Source organism: Haliotis rufescens, unplaced genomic scaffold (assembly GCF_023055435.1).
Source record: "Haliotis rufescens isolate VD_foot unplaced genomic scaffold, xgHalRufe1.0.p SCAF_2, whole genome shotgun sequence".
Taxonomy (NCBI): Eukaryota; Metazoa; Mollusca; class Gastropoda; order Lepetellida; family Haliotidae; genus Haliotis; species Haliotis rufescens.
In genome coordinates, this window is record NW_025963890.1 from 9,138,745 (window position 1) to 9,166,511 (window position 27,767).

The 27,767-nt window shown below is 38.3% G+C and overlaps 2 protein-coding genes across 3 annotated transcripts; one reads left to right on the plus strand and one right to left on the minus strand.

Moving 5' to 3' along the window:
- Nucleotides 1-1,337: 1,337 nt before the first annotated feature.
- On the plus strand, nucleotides 1,338-12,765 carry LOC124136260. Its single transcript, XM_046502133.2, has 4 exons — nucleotides 1,338-1,458; nucleotides 10,295-10,539; nucleotides 11,312-11,515; nucleotides 12,132-12,765. The coding sequence occupies exons 1-4, from the start codon at nucleotides 1,379-1,381 to the stop codon at nucleotides 12,353-12,355; spliced, it is 753 nt and encodes a 250-aa protein (XP_046358089.2). The 5' UTR covers nucleotides 1,338-1,378; the 3' UTR covers nucleotides 12,356-12,765.
- A 4,188-nt stretch (nucleotides 12,766-16,953) lies between these two features.
- On the minus strand, nucleotides 16,954-26,072 carry LOC124136214. Of its 2 annotated transcripts, none has more exons than XM_046502079.2 (7): nucleotides 25,980-26,072; nucleotides 23,637-23,765; nucleotides 23,112-23,306; nucleotides 21,654-21,863; nucleotides 20,563-20,658; nucleotides 18,619-18,760; nucleotides 16,954-17,475 (listed from the first exon to the last, which is right to left on the minus strand). In XM_046502079.2, exons 1-7 carry the CDS (start codon nucleotides 26,056-26,058, stop codon nucleotides 17,301-17,303), a joined length of 1,026 nt encoding a protein of 341 aa, XP_046358035.2. In that variant the 5' UTR covers nucleotides 26,059-26,072; the 3' UTR covers nucleotides 16,954-17,300. The 2 variants fall into 2 exon arrangements, with proteins under 2 accessions (XP_046358035.2, XP_046358034.2); XM_046502078.2 differs by having other exon boundaries at nucleotides 18,619-18,766.
- Between the last annotated feature and the right edge of the window lie 1,695 nt (nucleotides 26,073-27,767).

The window sequence follows — 27,767 nt, forward strand, 5'->3', positions numbered from 1 at the left end:
CACTGAATATCAGACATGAGGTGACTCAATTTTAGATAATGTAGATTTTAGATTCTCTTTTTAAAAAAAAAATGAATTTGATTATGCGATAACCTGATGAAAAACGTGTGGCACCAGCGGGATTCGAACCAGTTCATAAAGAATGTAATTTTCTGCCTATTGTCTGGAGACATTCTATGGAGTTACGAAGTAGACAAACGTTGATGGACAACAACAGTATAATGAAGAGGTTGTAAAGAGGTCCATAAACTTTATTATCCGTCAAATATGACACGCCTATCAAACAATATATGGAATTAAAAACAAAATGTTTCACATAACATCACGACAAAGAGTGAATCCGTTCATGACGTTCGTGAGGGGGCACGGGTGGCCCAGTCGTCTAAGGCGCCGCGATTCGCTGTGCAGAGTTGCGTCCCTTGGGCACACCAGAAACCTAGGATTGTGGGTTCGAATCCCGGTTCGCCCCGATTATGTTTCTTTTTTTTTGTTAGCACTAAACGCGTGCTCCTGGGTTTCACCGAAGTGGTAAACATCACATCTGAGACCTGCATCACTTTCCTCCCACATTAAGCTGGCTCGCCGTGATATAACCGGAATACTGTTAAAATCGGCGTTAACCCCAACTCACTCACTCACCCACGGTGACCGTGCATGAGATTGAGTAATCTTTCGTTTACAAAATGAACATGTACTGTCAGCTATAAAGTTTTTTTTATCAGGCTTTGTTTGCTACTACTAGGGTTATAAACATTGACGGGTAATATGAAGATGATTCATACAAATGTCAGGCTTAGTGTGTTCTCATGCATGGCATTGTAAACAACTTGCCAGATATACTCGACAAACAAAATGCGTGTTCAAATACATTAACTCTCTTTTTAAGTAAATATCAAGCACAACATAATCATCGTTGTTCATTGTTCATTGTGTGCACGTTCAAGATGTATGTACCCATTATCGACTGTACTATTCATTATAAGTGTCATGCTGTCTCGTTCGTTAATGCACTTTATGCGTACGACATGCAATGATCGAATGCATAGAAATCGCCTCACAAAGAGAAAATGGCACTTCCTTTACTTGGCGTCAAAATATAAGCGTACACACATTCTCTTCTGAAGGTTTAATATTTGTCTATCTGATGAATAAAATATATGCCTGGAGAGAATAAACAGTCAATATGTACTTTGGTATTTCCGCGAAAGAAACTTTAACAAACAAACCTCATTCACCGGAGATAATTACAAAATCCCTTTTTCTTCTAAACATATTGCTGTGAGCGTTTAGATAAGTGTGCTGTTTGTACTCAGCTTCGATTGATTATTTGGTTCCTATTGACACTTTACCAAACATACCAATAATATCAGAGTCCTAAATGAGACAATACTGTGTCTTCAGACAGGAGTTGACCATGTTCCATCCTCTCGCCCTCGTGTTATTTCTTCATATTCTTAGGTAAGACTTTCTTCATGTTCGTTTAGTGCAACACTATGGTTGTGCGTGTTTCGGAAACAATACCACGATGTAAATACGTCCTTCATAATGAGGTGGTCGCGGAGAGTAGGTGGACCTCTTTGGTAGATTGACTCCTGAGCATATCTTTGGCTTTGAGCCTGTCCCACGCTGAGTAGAAAACTCAGGAGAACAACCAGTCTGGATTATCTCCCGAAACAGGGCCCCGTTCCTCAAAGCGATCTTAGCGCTACGATGATCGTAAACCTATGTTAGAGTATGGGACTTACGATCACCTTAGTGCTAAGATCGCTTTGTGGAACGGGGCCCAGATTCCACTGGGAGCAAAAGGTAAAACAGCAGCAAAAACTACACGCATTGACCACTGCAAACCAGCGACGACACCAGGCGCCCACGAAAGGGAAACCACAGCTTACATGTTGTGTTAGCCTTCTTGGACAAGACACTTTGTTCGAAAAATGCCTTTGTTACTAAATGTGACCAGGCCCCTTGTCAACCCGAAGCTATATACTACACGTATACTAGAATATGACCTTCACATGGTCATTTGTGTTTCCACAACTACTGGAACTTTTAACTGTTTTAATCAAAATTGTATGAGTGGTGGGTGCTACCGTTAGAGCAGAATATACTGCGTTTCAGTGATACATTCATTTTCCTTTATCACTCTATTGTCTTTTATGCCATATTCGGCAGATCACTGCAGAGACTGTCATTTTTGGAGCGGTGAGGTAGCCTAGTGGTTAAAGCGTTCCCTCTTTACGACAAAGACCCGGGTTGGATTCCTAACATGGATACAATGGGTGCAGCCCATTTCTGGTGTCCCCCGCTGTGATATAACTGAATTATTGCTAAAAGCAGCGTAAAACCATACTCACTCACTCACTTATTTGGACCCGTGAAGATCCGGGGTAGAATAGGTCTTCAGCAACCCATGCTTGCCGTAAAATGCAACTATGCTTGTCGTAAGAGGCGACTAAGGGGATCGGGTGATCAGGCTCGCTGACTTGGCTGATGCATGTCATCGATCCCAATTGCGTGGATCGATGCTCATGATATCAATAACTGGATTGTCTGGTCCAGACTCGATTATTTACAGAAAGCCATCATATAGCTGGAATACTGCTTAGTGCGGCGTAAAACAACAAACCAACCAACCACGCACTTATTTGAATTTGTGTGAACCTGAACGTTATTTATTGTTGTGACGAATACGAAACTTCACATTTTATATGTGTTCCAAAGACATTACAGATGAACCTTGGTGGCTAATGCCAGTACAAAACAGCATATGCATGATGAACATATGGCATGTTACAAAATAAACGTATAGGATGCGCCTGTCTGAATTCAGATAAATCATTAAACATCGACATGTGGTAAGGTTGTATGTTTGCTGGGAATACGTTAATGAGTTTTAGGTTACTACGGTGTACTGTTAAGTAAACGAGATGATAGTATTCATTTACAGCGTGGACAAGGAAGAGTCACCATCGGAACACTTTCGCCTTGATAACTAACATCCAATAGGCGACGAGTAATTGTAGTTGAGAGAATAAATCACTTAAATCCATATAATCTGGATGCGATAGTAATGCACGTTTTGAATTTAGATAGGTGAGCATCTGGCAAATGATCTGGCTGTTTGTTGTATCCGGTTGCATACAATGGCTGTCATAGATCAACATAGATCCCATTATTTTCTTCATCACTTGGTAACACCCTTTTGATAAATTGCACAACATTATTCCTCTTTCCAACAATCGCAAAAAAATAACCAAATTCCTCGCTTAGTATATAAAAGGACTTACATGGAACTTTAGATCTGTAAATATACTCGAAAGATCAGACCCATAATGTATTGCGATCGACCCTGGGTCAAAGAAGCAAGCGAAGTTCTTCTAGACAAACCATTATGGTAAACTTTAGATGAAGTCCAAATCAAGCCTTGTGCAGACACGTTAACATGATATGTGAGTGAACACGTGAGACACTCTTGTTGGAAGTGAAACCCGTGGAAACGGATCTCTTTTCAAAAGTAGTGTTTGTAAACAGAATATGACATCGTAATTATTACCGTATTGGCTACGTAGAAAGATACAACACTCTGTTGAACTCGTGAATTATTCGTACCCCAATACCTACTGGAGGATTTCGCTTGATAGTAAAATAATTTATTTATTTTCGTCTAAGAATAATTTAATAAGCAATGTTCGGTTTAAGGATTTAACCATTGTTAGCGTTAATGTGTACATTGTATTGATGTCGTTCGAGATAGTGCTATGGAATGAATTTTAACTTGAGTTCGAGATAAGCGGCCATGTTACGACGTAAATTGTAATGAAAAGGTAAATTGTAATAATTTTGAAGTAAATTGTAATAACAACGTAAATTGTAATACAATTTGACGTAAATTGTAATACGCAAATTGTAATAAAAATTGACGTAAATTGTAATAATCTCAACTTGCGGTAAAATGTAATAACTTTTTACGTAAATTGTAATAACCTTATGAGTTTAGTGTCAAAGGCGTTAAATGACTAGAACCTATCCTTGTTAGGATGGGACCAGGGTTTATCGTACAATCGTCATTAAAGTATGGGTGTGGGGGAGGATTGAGGTCGTTATCGTACATTGTTGTATAATTATTTGTATATATAAACGCATTGTAATTTCATTTCTATGGTTGTCCAGAAGAGGATTAATTACTAGAATGAACTTAGTTTTCTTATTTATTTGAGAAATACTCTGTGTGTTTTGTACTTAAATGTAATATATCCCATTGACGATTTTCATCATAATTGTTCATATTTAATCTAATGGAATCATATTTCAATTGGTAAAGTAGGTAGTAATATACACAATGGAATAATTATACCGTAACAAACTTACACAAATATATTGATGTGTAAATGTGGAAAGTCTGACATTTACTGACTGAAGCAAATTTATTTATTTTGCAACTGTATATTTGTACATATTTTATGCGGAGAGGGGTTTACTAAGTTGCAAGAACTTGTCCCCAATACAATTCTCATTTTGTTCTGTGAATAAAATATGTTTAAACTAAACTAAACCAGCAAATGGATGACATGTCATTCTGCAGTAGTCTGTGTGCAAGCTGATTTATACATGTTCATATACATAATATCAATTTATTTAAACTTGAATAAAGTTTCAATTTTTTAACGTTCCTCAGAGGATGTAAAGCAAATAATGACAATGTCCTGGGCGATGTACATGTAGGTATGTGAACCCGCAAGGACTACCTTTATAAATTATTTTACGTGCAGCTTGTGTCATGTCTGTATTGTTAGAATGATACTCTAACAACTGTACACATCGAAATTTATGACTGAAAGATCCATCCTCGGGTTAAAAATGATTGATTACATTAGGTACGTCTATTCGACAAATAGGTTAATTGATTTAACATCCAATAGTAGCTTAGCTAGGAATCCATTGCAATAACACTGAGTTACGAGTTACCGAAGAGAGCTCTGTGCAACCGGACCCTGAAATTATGTCGATTTGCATTGGAGGTTTACTTAATTTGATAAGGAGCACATGACCGTTTCCTTGAAACAAACGAGACAATTCAATCGTATTTATACATTATATTTTGACGAAGAATTCAAATACAACAAATGAGTGACAGATCTCCTGTGCAATGTCAAAGGAAAAAAAACAGTCGTCAGCAAATGCAGCATAGATTTCCCATGCATGGGAAAGGAGAATACTTAATACATAACATTATATACAATGTTTTTATTAATATCGAAAGAGGGGCGTGGATATTCTTTACCTCCATTGCATATACTATTAGATATTGTGTATTCTCGATCTATGTGAACTTCTCACAGATAAAGAAATAATAATAAATAAATGCAAACCATGTTAACTTATGCAATATTTGTAGCAATGTATGATTAACATATGGATCATTAATATAACATAAAATATTTCCTTTCATAGGAAGAAGTATATTTAATGAAATAAATGAATAAATGTAACTGTCTGGATTCCTTTCATATGTCATGAAGATCTAACAACAACTTACTGACAACTTTTGCTGGGATAATAACTCCTTGCCCCAACAACAAAAACAGAATCCATCATGATAACGGCACGAAATCATAATTCAAAGCATACACAATAATATCCGGTATCTTCGGGCATGTCTTGTTGAGTTTCAAAGAGCATCAGAATGTATAATAAATTTGTTGCAATCAATTATTGCTGAAATGAAAGGATGGAAAATCTATAATGAAAAGGGTTTTGTCACTAACGTAAATATTCTCTTTGACCTTGTACGAAGAGTATTCTAAAATCATTAAACTCGGCAATCGTTGGTGGATTGCGCCAAGCAACCTTGATACCAAATTTGGTACCTCACGTATAATGCGGTTCATAATTTTCGAAACAGATAATTACGTTTTTCATAAGTTATCACTAATTTGTGACATATATACGGACAAAAATTACCTCAGAGGATAATCTTCTCTGGGGGTTTAAGAGGATTAAAATAATTCCAGCTAACATCAAGCACTGTAATAAAATATTGAAATTATAGCATACCTTCTTAACATTCCAATGAAAAGAATAGTGACTAACTAAGAAACCAAATTATATTTATCTCCGATACTATGCCCTCATCAGCACACACACACACACACACACACACACACACACACACACACACACACACACACACACACACACACACACACACACACACACACACACAAAACACACAAAACACACACACAAAAACACACACAAAAACACACAAAAACACACACACATACATACAAGTCCGTCGGCGAGTCCATAACGTTTTATGGTGAGCTCTTCTCTATAAGTGCTTAGTGTTCAACTCCCAGTTCCAAACACGTTGTACCTCATCAACAATCCACATTCCTCTGGTGCAGTGATCGTCCGGAAGATCTTACTCTTGACCGTATTAGACAACTGACGAGTTCACGCCTGACCTGTGACCTCGTTACACTGAAAAGAATAGTGACTAACTAAGAAACCAAATTATATTTATCTCCGATACTATGCCCTCATCAATATGCACACACACACACACACACACACACACACACACACACACACACACACACACACACACACACACACACACACACACACACACACACACACACACACACACACACACACACACACACAAACACACACACAAACACACAAACACACAAACAAACACACATATACACACCAACACACACACATACATACAAACACATACACATAGGTATGTATGTACGTGTGTGTGTGTGTTTATGCATGCATGTATGTATGTATGTATGTATGTATGTATGTATGTATGTATGCCAGTAAATACGACATCTATATGTCATTGGTATCAGATCTATGACTGCACTTCTACATATAGTTCCAAGTGAAAGATGAGTGACACTACTCTGTGAGAGGTCCCACACAAATGCTGATATGAGCAATTAAAGGTTATACAAAATGTAACAAATGAAGTAAGATATTTTTAAGATAAAATAGAAACACAAACCTGTAGATATACGAATTAGAATGTAGCAAATACATTAGATAAACGTATCTTCTACGTAGATAAAAGTATGTCCAACGAAGACATAAGTATATTCTTCGTAGATAATACGTTTTTCATTTTTTATCACTAATTTGAGACGGACAATAATCCCCTGAAAGCATAACCTCCTCTTGGGGTTTAAGAGGATTAAAGTAATTCCAACAAACAACAAGCACTGTAATGAAATTACGACAAACTTTGTTAAAATTATGATGAAAAGACTAGTAACTATATATCTAAGAAACCAAATCATATTGTTGCTGCGTTACTTGGGCCTCATCATTATAGACACACAAACACAAACATACACACACACACACATATACACACACACGCGCACACGCACGTACACACACATACATTCACACATACACACGCACGCGCGCGCACACACACACACACACACAGAGATACAGACACAAACACGTGTTGCACACACTACATACCCATACAAAAACACCCCCACACAAACACTATATGTGTGTATACATGTACGTATGTATGTATGTATGTATGTATGTATGTATGTATGTATGTATGTATGTATGTGTGTGTGTGCGCGCATGTAGGTGTGTATGTAATGACAGTAAATGTGAGCTCTATGTCATTGGTATAATAATCAGAAAGAAAAGCAGTTTGCACTGGTGAACAAATAAAAGCAAACATTCAACTGACTTGACATGTCCCCAACAAGTAACGGATTAAGTAAAGATGTATATATCAAAGTTTACTATTCAAGGTCCCTTTACATATCAATAGTTGTATAAGGATTACTGTTCACAAATATAATAACTGTGTGTGTCAAACATGCATGTTTTCTCACTGCATGACAAAAGTATCTCGAGCTATATTCGTACCGAACAATTATATATATAATTTTACGGTACGAATATAGCTCGATATATATAATTTTTCGGTACGAACATAGCATTTATCGTACAATCGTCATTAAATATGACTTAGTGTGGGGTGTGAAAACTTGAAACTTGATATATCGAACATTGTTGTATATATATATAAACTCACTGGAATGTTATTTCTGTAGGTTAAGTACGTGGTTATCAACACAATGTATTTATATATAAAAATATATGTTTGGGATGCTATTCTTGCATTTAAAGTGTGTTAGCAGTAGTTGAAAAGAGCGATTCAGCATGAAACCAAATTTGAAATGGGGTAAAACAGTTGTCACATAGTGTATGAAATACCCTCTGAAGACATATATTGCAGTCTCAAATTTAGAAGTTTTACCTCAATTTCAGAAAAAAAGTGATATGGGTAGGCAATTAGAACTAGGTAAAAAAAAATCGGAGCAAAATATAATTTGCCTTTTTGGTAAGTCACCAGTCATTTTATTGGAATTTTAAGAGGGTATGTTATTACAGTGCTTGATGTTAGCCCAAACTACTTTAATCCTCTTAATCTTTCAGAGGAGGTTATATTTTCAGGGGATTATTGTACGTATATATTTCGTATCAAGGTTTCTTGGCGCAATCCACCAACGATTGTCGAGTTTAATGATCTTCAAGTACGTTTCAAGGTCAAAGAGAAAATTTACTTTAGTGACAAACATATTTTCATTATAAATGTTCAATTCCTTTCTATTTGGATACAAGCAGATATATTTCAACAATTGATTGCAAGAAATTTATGATAAGTCGTATACTCTTTGAAACTGTACAAGAGTTATCCGAAGATCCCGGATGTTATTTGTGTATGCACGGGATCTGTCAACTCATTTGTTGTATTTGAATTCTTCGTCAAAATAAAATGAATTGTATAAATATGATTAAATTCCCTCGTTTGTTTCAAGAAAAGGATCATGTACTCCTTATCAACTTGTATAGCATTTCTACTGCAAATCGACACACTGGTTGACCGGCCTGTGTTTGTACCCTTCGTCATCACTCGTTCAGTCGTGTCGAACTGGTCAACGTACTGTTGAAGCAAGTCATGCAAAAAACATCTTGAATAGCCTTATAAGAGTATTGAACAATATGTCACAATTAAGTTATTTGTCGAATATACGGTTGTGTAACCCATCATTTTGAACCCGTGGATGGACCTTTCAGTCATTTAAATTTATCGATGTTGACACCACCCTTTAATGACGATTGTACGATAAAGCCTACAACAACCATCCCTAACTTAACAGTTTTGTACGTTTGTCATCATACACAGTATTCCTCGAATTGTACATGTGAAACGCAAGCTCAACTAACAAAGATCATTTCTAGTCAATTGGCGTCTTGGACACTACGGTAGTAAGGTTTTTACAATTTACGTAAGAATTTATTACATTTTACCGCAAGTAGAGATTATTACAATTTACGTCAATTTTTATTACAATTTGCGTATTACAATTTACGTCAAATATTATTACAATTTACGTTGTTATTACAATTTACGGCAAAATTATTACAATTTGCTGCAAGTATTACAATTTACCTTTTTATTACAATTTACGTCGTAACAGGCCATGTTACGACGTATATTGTAATAAAAAGGTAAATTTCTCAAATAAATAAGAAAACTAAGTTCATTCTAGTAATTAATCCTCTTCTGGACAACCATAGAAATGAAATTACAATGCGTTTATATATACATATAATTATACAACAATGTACGATAACGACCTCAATCCTCCCCCACACCCATACATTAATTACGATTGTACGATAAACCCTGTACCAACCCTGACAAGCTAAGGATAGGTTCTAGTCATTGAACGCCTTTGACACTAAACTTATTTGGTTATTACAATTTACGTAAAAAGTTATTACATTTTACCGCAAGTTGAGATAATTACAATTTACGTCAATTTTTATCACAATTTGCGTATTACAATTTACGTCAAATTTTATTACAATTTACGTTGTTATTACAATTTACGTCAAACTTATTACAATTTGCTGCAAATATTACAATTTACCTTTTTAATCACAATTAACGTCGTAACAGGTCAAATTTAAATGTATTTATATAGTGAGGAGGCCGGTGCCGGATTTTAAGTTCGAGATATCGGTTCATTCGCGATGACCGGGTTCAACTGTATCAGATTTTATAATTATCCAGCCCTTAAAACCACAGGTAAGAATGGGCTTGGCCTTGTTTTCTATACTAAACATACGCTGATCAGGTAATGAATTCATATCATACACTTCCAGCTAAGGATGTACAGACCGATCAGGGATTGATTAATTAAATCGTACATGTGATTCGTACTTCCAGTCCTTGTACGGCTATGAATGGCGAGATTCACCACACAAATATGGTCTCCGCCATACCTGTAGGTAGCAGTGTGAAGAACGAGATACTGACGACAGCAGTCGCTTCATGCCTCAAATGCACGACAGAATGTGCACGGCTACGCTCCTGCCGTGCGTTCTTCTACAACGCTGTGGACACCAGATGCCAGTTGTTTGATACCAGTCAAGTTTCTCGACCAAATAACATGGAATACACAAGGTTTTATGGTACTGTAAAGTATCTTTGTATGTACATTTTGAGCGTCTTAGTAGGAGAATTTTATAATCCATGAACTTTACCACTCATAATAAGTAAAGATCACCCGATTCTTTCATAGTACTATAGTCGTGGCATAAGAGATTAACTATAGTAATATGAAAGAATCGGGTGTTCTTTAACTTCTTTTGAGTAGCATAGATAGTCTTTCTTTATGTGTAGTAATTATGCATTGGGTTTAACCTTTGAAACTATTTATATACAACTTCTCCTATTTCGCATTTATTGGATATTCGTTGTTTCAAATCAAGTTGGTCTGCAAAACAAAAGAGACAAAACCATATTCATAAGAAATCTGTGCTAAAAGAAGAGTCGATTGTACGATTCCGACTGTATCAAGAGCACGTGTGTTCATAGCGTCAGGCCATGATGACATTTTGAATAATAAATTCGCTTATGATTTTCGAATAATTTCACGAAGGTTACTAGTTGCTATTTCTTTTCTTTTCGCTGAAGTATCAAATCTAATAGGAGAATATATTCAACAAAGATTAATAAAGATCTATGCTATGTGATAAGAAAGCGGTCGCGGTCAATGTATAGGAACATTTTAATAGGAAAAACTGTGTGTAACGATTTTGCGACATTGTATTTTTTTTAAGTTACTGTTATTGACTTCATCTATAACATGTCATTTTAAGACCGTTAAGCTATCACCTAAATCATCGATTTATCATTTATCTGTTTCTAAAAGCGCACTAACTTTACCTCGTAATTTGGCAGTTCGGGACTGGTGCCCTGAAGGTTTTAGCCTTTTGTCTGAAGTGGAAGGTCCATGTGTTAAGTTCCATTTGGACGTGGCCACGTGGTTTGAAGCAAGGAACAACTGCAGCCTTCATTCTCCGACAACTAGGCTGATTGTGACTGATAATGAGACTAAGTTCCAAAAAGTGAAGACAGCAGGAATAGCAATGAATAACAAGTTCAGTAAGTACACAACTGTAATTTACTACAGCGTCAAGAAGATGAATTAATCCGTCTGTATAGGGCAGGTTATAACATAAGCAATATTGCAATAATAATATTAAGATTGTGAGCGATGGGAGTGATTTCAAATTTGACTGAAGATATTCGCTGACAAATGGACAACGTATGTTTTTCCGTATTGTCGTGAAATGTGAGGAGTCCGGGTTAGAATAGGTCTCAAGCAACAGGTGCTTGTTGTAAGAGGCAGTAAGATGGATTGAATGGTCAGGAGTGGGGCATTGCTCATCGCTTCAATCTTGACTGTCTTGATCCAGCCTCGATGTTTTAGAGTTTAAAAATGGCAGTGTAAAAAAAAACACTGACATCAATAACTTATGCAAGTACTGAATAGGAAACTGTTACCATGTTACCCCTTGGGATCTTGGGATCAATGGAAACAACACTTCCTCGATATGATACGAGAAACAGTTAAAACCAGACGTAAACTATGAAAAATCCATGAAAATATGGTATGATAGTAACACCAAGATCGAGAGACTGCCAGTCAACAGTGTTATGAATAACGCTTCTCATACACAGAAACATTGTTGAACAAAATGTGATTGAACTGTTTCAGGAGACGCCATCTGGATTGGCCTATCAGACATCTCGTCCACCCTGCGTGTTTTCAAGTGGACCAATGCCAAGCCTATCGGGAACTTCACTTACTGGAGTAACTCCGACTTCAGCAAAGTTGGTCAGAATGCATGTGTGGTTCTCCTCCGTGCGGGATATTGGAAGTGGACTCCCACCGATTGTAACGGCAGGAAACACTTCATCTGTGAAGTCCCTAATGAGTGAGTGAGGGAGGTGGGCTGACGTCGCTTTTATAGTCAGCGTACCATGGGAGGAAGTGATGCAGGTTTCGACTTCTGACGCTTTGGTAAAGCCATAAGCACGGATATTCTTCTCACAAACCTAGAAACATTATCAGGACGAACCTGGATTCGAAACCACGATCATAAGTTTGTGGTACACCTAAGGGATACATCTTTGCACACATGCTTCAGACGACGGGGCCACACATACCCGCTGTCCGTAAAGAAACGACGTAACTTTTATCACTATGACGTGAACCCGCACCCTCTGAACTATCACCACCCGTTTCTGGTGATATTGTGCACGGGTATTTCACGCTATACATGACGAAGTTGTCAGTGCTTTTTTGAGTGATTGATTCGAAATAAGACAAACACAGAAGTGAAAACACATATGCCACACTTAATAAATATTTTACTTTAAAGAGGTCAGATGTGTGCTTATTTTATACGGAGGCGCGTCGTTCACTGGTCCCGGCAAATTATATGAATATTAGCACACAACCATAGGTTTCCAAATTAGTTCAAAGAATCGTATTTCAAAAGCACTAAATGTTATCAAAAGAGGAGACGCTATAACCATTTCAGCCATTTGATGGTTAAACCAGTCAAGTCGAAGTTTTGTTGTTTTAATTATCTTATTCAATCAAGAATGAACATGAATTATTTTTTCAGATTTTTCTTATTCCAAGTTTAAATTTACAAGTCCCACCACGTTCATGTTAATCCATGTATAATTAAATTGTTATTTGTTGTCTTCAGATACAACAATTAGTAATAACCAATTGGAAAAATATATAATAATTTTTCTCAAGAACAGAATAATCGGTATGTTTATATGTTTCACAGCAAACATTCATCTCATGTGCATACACTTAGAAGGATGAGGGTGCGATGGGGTTAATGCATTCACTCGTCCCGCCGAAGGCCCGAGATCGATTGTCCAGATGGGAAACTCCTCGCCGTGGTACTGGTGAAATAGTAATTGCTAAAAGGCAATTAAAAACATACTCACTCACTCTAAACCAGGTTAAGAATGTTTTCCATTTGTTAAGTATTCTAAATAATCTGAGACTGCAAAGAGATCTTAAGTGTATTTTATATATCAAATGACATTTTTATTATTATGCACAGATTAAAATAAACGAATATATGCAGCGAAGAGGGTTCGGGTGATCCTGGCACGGTCAGGCTGGTAAGGATCATCATCAGCTCAGGGTTCTTGTCCCCTCTACACGCAGTCCAGACAGCAAATGGGACTTCTCTCAGGAAACGCATTCTCAGGATTTATATGATATAAATTATTTCATTGATTTAGCAAAAAGGACTAGATTAGGTTTGTTGGCCTTGGCAAGTCTGGGGCTACATAAGAGACTATTCCAAAGCATTTTGTATTTATCATTTTCCATGCTCCCCTCTACATATTTTGGGTCGTATCAAGTATGGACCTCTGTATATAAACCACAAGCATGGCGAAGACGGTAATAAAATAATCGAGCCACGCCATCATGTCGCTTAAGATACTGTGTCTGTGCTAATGCTGGGCATCCACTGACAATGTGCTGGACAGTCTCATTACATAATCTTCATTTCATATTTACATTTTTATGCAAAATCACACATTAGTATTGTTGTTGTCATTCCTGTGTCCGTTCTGAAGTTGCTTATAATATCAATCACTCTTTTGTTTAGAACCTACTTATGATATCAATCATTCGTTTGTCTGGTTAGAAGTTGTTTGTAATATCAATCATTCTGTTCAGAAGAAGCTTAAGATATCAATCATTCGTGTGTCTGTTCTGTAGTTTCTTGTAATATCAACCATTCTGTTCAGAAGATGCTGATATTTATATATATATATATATATATATATATATATATATATATATATATATATATTTAATACGTGTGTTCAGAGGCTGCTTGTAATATCAATCATTCTGTTCAGAAGATTCTGATATCACTGATATCAATCATTCGTGTGTCTGTTTAGAAGTTGCTTGTAATACCAATCATTCGTATGTCTGTTTAGAAGATGCTTATAATATCAATCATTCGTTTGGTTGTTCAGATGTTGCTTATATCAATCATTCGTGTGTCTGTTCAGAAGTTGTTTGTAATATCAATCATTCTGTTCAGAAGATGCTGATGATATCAATCACTCGTGTGTCTGTTCAGGGGTTGCTTGTAATATCAATCATTCTGTTCAGAAGATGCTAATGATATCAATCATTCGTGTGTCTGTTTAGAAGTTGCTTGTAATACCAATCATTCGTCTGGTTGTTCAGACGTTGCTTATATCAATCATTCGTGTGTCTGTTCAGAAGTTGCTTGTAATATCAATCTGTTCAGAAGATGTTGATGATATCAATCATTCGTGTGTCTGTTTAGAGGTTGCTTAAAATTGCAAAATACATTTTGTTTGAGGTTTAACGAAAGGACGATAACCGTTTGACACAAAACCGTTATTGTCGTACAACAGTAAGCCACAGGCGCGTACAAATGTACCGACATCCAGTGAGGCGCACGTATAATAACAGATTATGAACGAACGAACACATGAATGTGGGTGTAATTTCACATGTATAACAGCGGCTGTTACAGCAGACGCCACGAAAAGATAAAACAGTGCTCCTGAGACCTGCATCACTCCGGGCATTCCTCCCACATTAAGCTGACACGCCGTATTATAAGTGGAATACTGTTCATAGAGGCGTTAAACCAAATTCACTCACAATATATAACAAAGTCACTCGTGTGCGCCTACTAATCCATATAAAACAACCCCATTCACACACATGCGTTGTAGTTTATTTTCATCATTTGTTATGTCAGAAACACCTAACTGTGTTTGTAAAATAAATGTCTTCACTGCCTTGTATATATAGGAAAATAATAATTTTGAGAAACAAAACCAGGCGACCATGAGTAAATAAGAAAGACCGAACTTTTATTTTGAACAACTGTTAAACTCCGAATCAATCAACATCACAATGTTTCAAAAACAGTAAATAACATATTCAGTCTTAGTTTACAACGTTACTTACAGTAAATATTGAACAATGGAGATGGTTCTATGTATATACGACTTCCTAAATACAATGACTACAGACGTTTCGGTGTAGATACTAACGCTGTTATCATGCATGTGATGTACGGAAATGTGAAGTTGGAAGGTTATATGTATGTGGGTAGTTGGTGGTTATATAGAAAAGGTTAAAGTATAAAGCCTGATTGATGTACATAAATAGGATTGCCAAGGCATGATGGGTAAAACAATACAGTTATTGTTATGAGTTGATTGGAAGCCAGTATATATATATATATATATATATATATATATATATATATATATATATATCTATATATATATATATATATATATATATATATATTACTTGCCCGTGAAGAGATAACCCGTTTAATAAACATACAGCTATATTACACATTGTGAAATACCAAAACGCGTGCTTATGTACTCTCGGAACACGTTTCACGAACAAGTATTGTAAGCTCTCAACATCCCTTGGCTTATTCAACGGCATTGCGTGTGGGGATGATAGATCACTGAGAGGAGCTTATGCACACTCGATGACCCCAGCAACCTTGTTGCTAGGTTGACGTCACATGGCATTGTTTCGCCGAAGGATCTTGCAACAAAATTCCACAAATTACGTCATCGGGTATTGCGACGTGATCGTAAACTTTGAGGTGCAAGGCCCCGTTCCACAAGGCGATCGTACTCTAGCGCGACGACAGTCGTTTTTCTAAGTTAAAGTATGTGAGTTGCGATAACCTTAAGGCTACGATAATTTTGTGGAACGGACGACTGAATTCTAAAGGTGGACCGTTGGATGGTATTAAATTCATACGTTTCAACTTTTGACGTATTTGAAGTATTACTGTGTTAAACTCAGTTGGATTATGCCGTGGATCGTGTAGGTGTCAGCCTATTCACACTCAACAGTATAATTCTAAAAACGTTATAAATGGCCAGTAATAAATAAAATACTAAACTCGCTCCCGTGTAAAACCAATTTTATGAAACTCGTGAATAGTTATGGTATCTGACTCGCTTTCGCTCGTCAGATACCAGAACTCTGCACTCGTTTCATAAAATTGGTATTACACGGGAGCTCGTTTAGTATTATATTTATATATATATATATATATATATATATATATATATATATATATATATATATATATGTGTGTGTGTGTTACATGAAACAAGTATAATCAGTGATTAAGTCTAATGACTGAAAATTTCAGTGATTATGTCTAATAACTGATTCACTCGGTGGTTATGTCTAATTACTGAAACCTTCAGTAATTAGACATAATCACTGAAATGACACCGTTTAGTTCCAACACAATTACACCTTACACAGCCTTGAATACCACAGACTGAGTCAAGTTGAACCGCTTGACGTAAAGAGAGTGTTTGATCGGTATTGAAATCCATGAGTCAAAGTGTGAGGTATCTGCTTACTTACTTACTTTGGAGATTTAACGTGCGCTTTCCGACTGATGCGTATTTCGCACACGGGCCCGGCCAGGCCATTTAATGTGCTTCCCGAAAGGGGCGAAAGTGGTGTGTGCAATCCAAGAGGGGGGTTTAGGGGCTGCTTATATAGAATTTGGAATTTGTCTTAGTTAGGTCGTTGGAGTTTTTAAGTATTTGAGTTATTAATTTAGGTTGTTTTTTGGTATTTTTGTTTTGGAGGGCTATATATATCCTATGTCACTATCAAATAGCGATGATACCATGTTTTCGCGAAAAGGTGAGCAGAGCATATCTTGTCCCAACGACGGCTGCACTCACAAACACATGGAAAGGCAGGTCAATTGTTCACATGAAAACAACACCTGAACAGAATATTACCTTACTATATGTCTGGTAGCAAAAGTCTACATCAAAATGTCTTTCAGATATCTAAATCCTTACGATCTGTTTGAGAGTTCATCTCCCTCGATGATTCCAGAGGCCATATGTCCTCGTAAACATTACTCACATCGCATCTCATCCCATCTACTCCTCCATTTATAAGATGAACGTGTTCAACATGATCAGCCTCAGTGTTTCCCCAAATCCGACACAATCTGTGAGCAAAACAAACAACGATAATGAGTTGCATTTAACATCGCTTTTGAAAAGTTTTATAATAAGGCACGTGGGCGTAATGTTGGAGAAGTAGTGATGACTACCGTATTGTTGAGAGCCATGACCGCCAGTGTGGTGCTGACAATTTACGTATGATCATGATGCGCCTAAAAGATGCAAGTCTGCTGGACCCAGCAATATTAACAAAAAAGTAACTTGTTCAACAGAGGAACAACCCTAACAATACTCACCAACAAAAGTTCCTGTGACACGCTATAAAATCAAGAACCTTATCAAAGTAGACGCACGCAACTAAAAGAATTCATATCGGACAATGAACCAGTAAAACGCATTTAATGACATATGTCAAGCACAGACATGACGTTATGACGCAGACGCAATCGGTGGTGAATTTTGGTCAGAATTATGCGTCTGGCTTGTCTCCTCGTAAGACGGCGACTTACAGACTGTGCCGATATTCGGCAAAAGGCCAGGGATGGTTCTCGCAGTGACTGTTGCAGGCTTGAACCGATTTCGCAGATGGGTGGTTCGAATCCAACGATTTTGACGGACGAACGTAACGGGGGGCCTGCCGCTACTTGGTCGGTCTCTGATAGTGTTTGTTTGCTGCCACCGCTGCCATAATGTCCAAATAGTGTTTCTGATCATGAGCAGGTTTATTCTCCTAGCAGCTTCACTCTACAATGTTCCTTGAGCATACAGAGTGGTTCTGAAGCGGTCATTTTCAGGTAGGCGTGGCATCTCCAAACTTCAAATAATGATTGAAAATTGATGTTTTCCGGGTTGCAGACAAGCAGAAACAATGCATACCGAATCCCTACAATACGCGTGCTTTTGCACCCTGGTTTACATCATCAATTGCATGACTGCTTCATGAAGGACACGTTTTGCCAAGGGAAAGGGTTGTCACAGGAACTTTTGTTGCTGAGTATATTTTTAAAAAAAGGATATCTGGAAAAAGTGCATCTCGACACCAGGTGTCTCTTTACATTCTGACATATTTTGGAGTAATCAAGTGTGAAAGTTCTCGCCCATATGCTCAAACAGTTGACAAGTTGTTTTACAATGTATTAATGACAGGTTGATATTCAGCTCCGAAGCAACCAATTCCTATTGTGTACCTTTGTCTTTTGGAAATCCAAAGAAACGCACAGATAAGCACAGCCAAGCCAAATCCAATCATTCCACCAATAAGCCCTGCGTTTGCAGATGAGGAAGCTGAGGACGAGGACGAGGACGAGAGCGGGGACACTGACACAGTACCTGCAACTTACAAGCAAAAATGAGAGTGAACTGAATTTACCATTAGCTGTGCATGGTGATACACGTCCTTGATATGCTTTTGATTACAAGACATTATGGTGCTAAATAAGTGACTACCTTTGATGAAATGAAACGTCACAGGACATAAGGATTGGAGTCACAGAAAGAATTCGGCAAGCGGACAATGGTGTGTACAATTTCTGCCCGAAACAGTACACGGAGTATAGTTGTCACGGTATAGACTCTCCCACATAACTCATGTTGCTTTCGTTGAAGTTATTGCATAAATAACTATTAGTGTTATATGAAAATATTTCAAATAACTGACGATTAGCCTACAAATGCTTTATATCTTCAACTGTTATACATTCTCGTTGTATCCACCTGAAAAAGGGTTAAGCAACCCCAGAAATATGTCAGTGACTAGTCAAACAAGTACTGGAATAAAATAAACGAATGTGAACTCTTAAAAACAACCTTATGACAATAAGAAACCAACACCAGCGACAGCTGAGGTTATATTTTAATCGCGATAATGTAGCACAACCATCTGTGTATATTGTATACTACACCCAAGCATGTACCAAATATGTTTCAGATCTGGACTCATGGCATTCCAGGGCATTTGCCCTAGCGTTGTTCTGGAGGTAGCTATCGCTGCTCGGGAACGATGTGGTCTGGCGTTATCATCCATGAATTGAGGCTTTTTGCGAGTTGGTGCTTGTTGAAAGGTAAATCGGATGGACAGATTCCCTGTGATGTTGCCTTGTATGGTGACCAGGTTCAACTTGCAATCGTGTGACATATACCGCCGAATCATTATCGAGCCTCCTCCATAAATGACAGTTGGTCTCGTGTTCCTGAGTGAAAATGCTGTTTTCCTGTGCCTCAAATCCCTCAGTCGTCCATCCGTGACTTTAGTAGGAACCTGATTTCGTCAGACCAGTAAATTTTCCGCCAGGTTCTCTGATTCCATGCCTGTCATCGTGCTAAAACCCACCTCTGATGGTGAACGGCCAGTATCGGTGTTTGATGACTCCGCAGGACGCTATCCCTGCTTCTCTAAAGCGATTCAGTTGGACCGACGTCGATTTGGTTTGACTATGTTTTCTCACAAACCGCCTAATGTGAATTCCGGTGTCACCGTGTAACACCATTTCTATCATAATCACCAATTGTCATTACAGCTGAAATTATAGAACTCATTATCTCAGGGTGCCTAACTTTTTTCAAGGTATATATGTGTAAACAGCGTTTTCAGATTAAAGATGCGTCTTTTCCCCCGATGGATCTGTGAAACACATTGTCAAATTCCCCACTTCCAAACATATTTATGTATAGGTAATATCTTAGACTAAACTTTCACTAAACTAACCTTGCCAAATATCTGACAATACATAGTACTCGTACTCACTATTAAAACAGTGGTATTGATATCACAGGAAAATGTGCACCATTAACAACACAAATTAACAGCAATGTAAAACAACGTTTGTCTAAACGGTGGTCATGAGTTGGTAGTCAGGTTTATATGTTTGAGAATCTATGGTTACTGCACATTGGCCATGCGCATACTGTTTCTGTATTTCCTCTTCAACTGTCATTGCTCACGGGACATTTGCATGTAATCCAAATAAAAACAAATTAAAAAGAGCAACCTCAGTTTAGAATACAATATATCGCACATGTAGGACACAATTATAGTTTATCTACATGTAGTGTTATTAACTTAGAAGCTAACATGGAGAGAACATGGTTGCACGTGTGCACGTATAGCTTTCAACTTCGTGTGGCATACATACCTTCCAGTAGACAATGACCTGTGATTGGGTGACAAGGATGGCCGTTGCAGAAACAGAATTCAGTACAGTCAGCCCCATACGTTCCAGGAGAACAACCTGTAGAGAAAAACAAATCTGTGGACCTTGGGTTCTCATTGAGCTGCATACGAGGGGCCTTCAATAAATTTTGCAACTTTAATATAAGACCAAGTCGCAGAATATCTTTTGAACTTTTATTTTTCAATATAATCTCCATTCGCCTCAGTACACTTATTCCATTTGTCCTTCAAGCTTTCAATACCACTTTTATAGAAATCCGCAGATTGGCCTTCTAACCAGGCCTCTGTGGCAGACCTTATGTCCTCGTCATCCTGGAAGCGTCTTCCACCTAGGGCAGATTTCATTTGCCGGAACAGGAAATTGTCACTGGGGGCTAAGTCTGGGCTGCAGGGGGGATGATTTAACTGTTCGAATCCAAATTCACATATGGCGGCCTGTGCAATTCTCGACTTGTGAACCGGAGCATGTAAGGAACTTTATTACAGCGCGTAGTGACATCACGAGCATCGATCTACGCAATTGGGATACGATGACATGCATCAACTAAGACAGCGAGTTTGTCGACCCGTTAGCCGCTTCTTACCACAAGCATGCATGGCTTGACAATTCTAACCCGGCTAGTCACATCGTAACGACTCACATTTTCAAGCATTCACACAGAACCACTAAGAACTGGGACATTTTGGAAAGTAAAAACACATATATATGAACAATTCCAATGCGATTGGTTTGGCGTTGACATGTACCAAGATGTGTTTGAGTGCAGTTAATATTGATGTAACAAGAACAAATCACATATTGTCCTATATTTAATCATATTTCACCATCTACTATGCATCAATTACAATACATAAATAATAAAGTACTTAGAAAATTGTTTTCAATATGTTATAGATGACACATTTAGACAAAAACTAGTTCAAGTCAAGTTCACGCGTCATACATGATATTATTTTGAAAGTCTTTGTAGTCTTATTGCCCTTACTGTGTCTCTTTAATGGACATTATTAATTCAACTAGATACAGAAAGCTAAGCACCAAGGAATACTTGCCTATCACCTGCACCTCTGCAAGATCCAGGACTATGTTTTTATTGTTGCTGTTAATGGTGTTGAGATACACTCGAACAAACAGCGCCACGACGGGACACGTCACCTCCAGCATGTCCGTGTAGTTCCCTGTGAAGGTGTAACATAGTCTCCCAGGGTATTCGTCACCGACTGCCGAAGTATATACTTGAAGGCCACTTTTGTTATATGGAGCTACAGAAGAAATCAAAGCTCTAAACAGGCATAACTACACTTTTAATTTGGAATCAAAGTACGTTCGGTGCCTTAACCGTGAAACATAAAATGTCAACACCAAACATTAATTAGCCTCGATTATCTGACGACACACAGTCCATTTGGGCGTAAAAGGCAAAATAGCGGTTAAAATTATATTAATGGGTCGCTGAAAATTAGTGATGACACTAAATATTCGTGATAAAGGTAAACCTGCCCTGCCCTGCCCTGCCCTGCCCTGCCCTGCCCTACCCTACCCGCTGGACCTGCCAGCAACACAATATGCTTAAAAAGTGAGTGTGTCTGACACCATACAACAGTACTCCTGTCACAAAGGGTAAACACTCGAATTTTGATCAAACTAATCATGTGACCATGAATGTAAATTGAGCTTTTTCACCTTGTAATCGAAATAGGAATTCTTCAGTTGCCGTATACGGTGTCATATTAGGTTAGCAGTAAAAAATATTGGACGAGGCGTCACCGCATACGGCAACTAAAAACACCATAACGAATTTATAATGCCGAAAAGTTTACACTATTTGGTATCCTTGTCGCACATGTCATGTCAAAACTTAAAACTCAAAACACTATCTAAGGCGTTAAAGGTCAAAGGGAGACTACTCTCCTCAGAGGCCAAACCTTGTTGATAATTTTAAATTTATATAATCTTTATTAAAGTCACGAACGTGTTCCAAAAATACATTAACGTCCTTGCACATCAAAATTAATGATATTAAAACACAAATCAGTGTCGAATAACGAATTTGTGTACCAGAATCTTCATGTGAAATATCTGAGGTGGGTGTTGGAAAATCCAAAATGGCTGTTACTGACGGTGTACGCGTATGGTCTCATATTAAGTCAGTAACAACCATCTTGGATTTTTAATGACAGTATACGGGCTCATATGGGGTTAGTAGTTCTGCTCTCAAAACTCACTCCTGAGGCATAATAATGTTCAATGTTACCCCTAACATTACAGATTAACTCCCCAATTGGAAATCTACATTATATAACATCATTAAAAACCTAAGGGTCCCCATCGATTTACACAAATTGGAGAATCTTTCAAATAATTTACAAAAGGCGTAAAAATAATTCCCCTAACCCAATACAATACTTGAAATATGTACGAGGGCCAAGTTTACAAGCTTATGTAGCTCAAAATATACATAGATCATACTATAAGCTACTTATCCTGATATTTTTGTTTTATTGACTTACATTTCTTATTTAGAAACACTTTGACCCTTGGTGCATACATTCCCGAATCAAGTTTAATTTTCACCCATCCTGGTTCCGACGAGTTTAGTTTGGTCAGAAACCTATTGTGCAGACCCCCATCCACGGCGGCCTTGGCGCCCATGTACCAATGTTGTTCGGAGCTGGCGACAGCCTCCCGTTGCAGGGCCATGTTGCTTAGGACAGAGTACACATAGTGTCCAGAATATTAATTTCTTAAATGAAAATCGTTTCAGGATTAGAATGTTGCACTTAGATAGATTGAAATACATGTAAATATAAGTTGACAATGCAGTAGAATAACACGCCTGGACTTTCCACTTGGCGTGAAGGGCAAATAGCTGTGGAAAAATGAATGGACGACTGAAAATGTCACCGTTCTTGTCCATCGACGAATTTCATAAACTTATAAAAGTGTCTCACCCGAAATGACTTTTCTATTTCGGATGTGGCGTTAAGCACTAATCACTCACTCGCCCTGTAGATTATCTAACTCTGAGACAATACCTCGCTGACATGTAGGCCCATCCCATCCAGAAGAACATTCGCAACCTTTCCTGGTTTCACAATCAGTGTCCTCTTCGCAGTTGCAGGTATAGAGACAGTCACGACCAAACATTCCATGGGGGCATGCAGCTACAACGTAAGAATCACTTGTATCTATGAAATATATGGAAGGTGACAGAAAATAGTGTACATACAATGTTATGCTATATTAGGACCATCTACATGTAGGAAAATTGGTTCTTTGTGCAAATTCGAATTCCTCAATTCATTGTACTGATATGGTTGATATTAAATAAAATATCAAAGACACATTTACAAGCAGGCGTGTGATGTTGTTTTTTTGTGGGAATGGGGAGGAGGATTTCTTTTAGCGTGCGCATTGTACTTCTTGTCGGCATGCTTATACCATAAACAGTAGTAGTGTGTGTTAACTATGTCTCGTACACATCCACAGAAATAAGGTTCTTGCTGTCGAATAGACAAAGGGAAATGAGACGATGCACAACCGCTACTGTACATCACTTCGTATGTAGTGCAAGGACTTACAAATACCGTGCATGTATATTGGAATAAATGCGCCTTCAAACAATTCTCCCTTTTTGTATAAGTACTTATGGAGGACGGTAGGTGATCGTGTGAGGAGTGATAGAGTGGACATATTCAACGATACCTCTAAACATTATTTCTGGGTGAATATACCCAAATGCAACGTATTCGGGGAAATGCATGCAGAAAGCATGCAAGTATGATCTTGTCACATACGGAAAGGAACATGACAGTGGTCATCTTGGCCAGTCAAAGCGTGACATTACGGACAAATGGCAAGTATTGGGCAAGCAATGTAATACGCAATGGAATTGGCAAATGCTACTTTTAGCTTCCATTTCTTGTTTTGCAAAGTGGTATATTTTACATATATACACGCGTCAAATGGTAACATACATATCAAGTTACCAGTTACTCAACCGCTGTCGACCAGTCAACCGCTGTCCAATGTATCACGGCACGCTAGCTGCAGTCAGATTCGTTTACACTGTGATGTTGTCACGAGTAGATCGATAAACAAACACGTATCAAATATCTTGGCACGCTGGTCAAGATGAGCGCGCAGATAAGTGTCGTTGCCGACTGCCTGGTTTAATTCAATCTAAACTAGATGTTCAATGGTTTATTTACATTCGGTGTATTACTGAGTTGACGTCATGTTTGCTTTTATAGTCCACTATAAGGATACAAAAAAGACTAGGTTCTCAGGCACCGCCGCATCATCAAAAAGTCCGCCGCACGTTTCGTTCTTACTTCCCTTTAGAAATAAATAAAAATCTGAAAACATTCCGCATCTCGAACCCACAACCTAGGCAGTGAAATGCTGCAAGACTAAATACAGCGCCATCCATTTTAGCAGTTACTTCCCTTTACACTGCTTCGCTGCACATCTTGTGTTATTCACCATGGCGGTAGCAGGGGTCATATTGTGCTCGTTTTGCCGTTTGCACACTTGGTTTAAGAAAATTTGACCTTTGCGAAAAAAATCATAATGAATTACCTTCTTCTGTATATAGTTACCGTAAGCTGGGCATTGTTTTATACGTACAGATTAAGATTACCGTGTCTAATAATTGTGTCGTAAGGAACTGTTGATTAATTATTGATTTATTATTTTATTGTTAATTTCGTATTGATGTCTGTAGTTCTTTTTGTGATAATCATTAAGCAGTCTGTGGCGTTATTGTTGTTGATGTATATATTTACAAAAACTGACTTCGTTACGTTTATACCACAATGCAGGGCGGTCGGACGATCATTCGACCATCGCGTTTATCTGCCCGTCTACATATGGCGAACAACTCACTATACCCTCCCCTCTCAAAATACGACGTCATCAAGTTGCGAGCGCATGTTCGAATCTCCAGAAATGACGTCATGATAGAACAATGTTTTATGGTGAAATATACCACACTTCGCTCTTCACTGTTCTTTGCTATTTGTCGGGCACCTATCTTATATATGAAGATAAACCACATAGAAGAAACGTTCAAATGTTTATATCCATGTAGTGGGAAGGCAAATCGTCAGACAGCCGGGGTGAGGTTCACAAGTTTATACATGTAGTGGGAAGGCAAGTCGTCAGACAGCCGGGGTGTGGTTCACAAGTTTATACATGTAGTGGGAAGGCAAGTCGTCAGACAGCCGGGGTGTGGTTCACAAGTTTATATACATGTAGAGGGAAGGCAAGTCGTCAGACAGCCGGGGTGAGGCTCACAAGTTTATATACATGTAGAGGGAAGGCAAGTCGTCAGATAGATACTATGTATGGCATATAACATATATTTAGCCACTCACCTGTCTGGGACACAAACAGCGATATCCACACAACCGTGAACCACACCGCCATCTTGTAGGGGAAATACACAACACACATTCGTCCAAACAGGATCTTATTCAAGATCTTGTTCACAGTGGGTTTGGGAAAATATTTGGAGCGTGAAGTTTAATATTCCAATTGCTTTTCAAGGCCCAGTGTATTTTTTATGAGTGGTTTCTGTAATTTGTATGTGATTTAGGTATGTATCCGAAGTACAGTTAATCTCCATTTTTGGATAAAGTATGTCTCAAGTGACAGCAGCATTACTATAAGGGAAATGTGTAGTTTGTGCCGGTGTCGAGTAGTTAACGTTGCGTTGACCAGTATCTTTGTAAGATAAGGGCGTGTCAGCTTGATGTGGATTGAAAGCCCTGAGTGAGTGTCGGTTGAGTTTAATGTTGTTTTACCAGTATTTCGGTTATATCACGGCCTACAAACCAGATACAAACCGCATCCATATTGACCCACACCAATGATATCAATATTTACCCATACTTGTAATTAATATTAACCCATACTCGGGGTTAATACTCAAACGCACTCGGTCATGAACACCTACTCGTAAGAGTCACCAGTAGTCGCTATCATTACTGACCCATACATACTGTCAGTACTCACTAATACTCACCATGCTCACTGACAAGCTCGTCACGCCGAGACCCGGTTTCGATTCATCACATGACCCATTTGTGGCGTTTCCCTGCCGCGTTGTTACCAGAATATTGCTAAAAGTGTCGTAAACTCAAACTCACTCACCCAATGACAATACTCACTCACACTCGGTATCCGTGCCGAGCCTTAACCGATATCAACATGAAACCATACTCGGTATTCAATCCCACCCATACTCGGTAACCATGTTCACCCATACTCGGTACCCATTCCCAGCCCTACTCGGTATCCATGCTCAGCCATACTCGGTATCCATGTTCAGCCATGCTCGGTATCCATCCTCAACCATACTTGGTATCCATTCCCACCCATACTCGGTATCCATGCTCAGCCCTACTTGGTATCCATTCCCACCCATACTCGGTAACCATGTTCACCCATACTCGGTACCCATTCCCAGCCCTACTCGGTATCCATGCTCAGCCATACTCGATATCCATGCATAGCCATACTCGGTATCCATGTTCAGCCCTACTCGGTATCCATGCTCAGCCCTACTCGGTATCCATGCTCAGCCATACTTGGTATCCATTCAAACCCATACTCGGTATCCAAGCTCAGCCATACTCGGTACCCATTCCCAGCCGTACTCGGTATCCAATTTTGCCCATACTCGGTATCCATCCTGAACCATTTTCAGTTTCAATACTAAGCTAAACTCGGACTCAGCATTCACTAATGCTCAATGACGACACTCATACTCGGTGTCAATACTGACCAGTACTCGGTATCCATTCTCAGCCATACTCGTCCATATCAGGTACGAATACTCAGTCATACTTATTATCTACGCACCGTCATGTACCTGGAATATTGCTGAGTACGGCGTTAACAACAAACAAAATGTTATCTACGCAATACCATTTGGACACTGATATCAACCACATTTTTTATTCATAGATACTGTTATGGTTAGCCTTTCTGGCAGGTCTACAAATATACACTAAGTAACTTTAATCGTATGATTATTTTAAATACTGCGATTGCGAGGAAGCATGTTAATCTCAATATTTCATGAAAAAAATAAAGCGTCCTAGTGATGAAGACTGACCCTATAGGTTTTTTAAAAGTCCTAACAAGGTGAAATTCCGAGT

What these genes read in the sequence shown, in the direction of transcription:
- LOC124136260 (XM_046502133.2), top strand. Translation starts at nt 1,379, where the DNA reads ATGAGACAATACTGTGTCTTCAGACAGGAGTTGACCATGTTCCATCCT. An exon ending in TTATTTCTTCATATTCTTAG is followed by an intron (nt 1,459 to 10,294) that starts GTAAGACTTTCT and finishes TCGTACTTCCAG; the next exon opens with TCCTTGTACGGCTATGAATG. An exon ending in GGAATACACAAGGTTTTATG is followed by an intron (nt 10,540 to 11,311) that starts GTACTGTAAAGT and finishes GTAATTTGGCAG; the next exon opens with TTCGGGACTGGTGCCCTGAA.
- LOC124136214 (XM_046502078.2), bottom strand. Translation starts at nt 26,058, where the DNA reads ATGTGTGTTGTGTATTTCCCCTACAAGATGGCGGTGTGGTTCACGGTT. An exon ending in TGGGCCTACATGTCAGCGAG is followed by an intron (nt 23,307 to 23,636) that starts GTATTGTCTCAG and finishes ACTCTGTCCTAA; the next exon opens with GCAACATGGCCCTGCAACGG. An exon ending in AGGTCATTGTCTACTGGAAG is followed by an intron (nt 18,767 to 20,562) that starts GTATGTATGCCA and finishes TTTGCTTGTAAG; the next exon opens with TTGCAGGTACTGTGTCAGTG.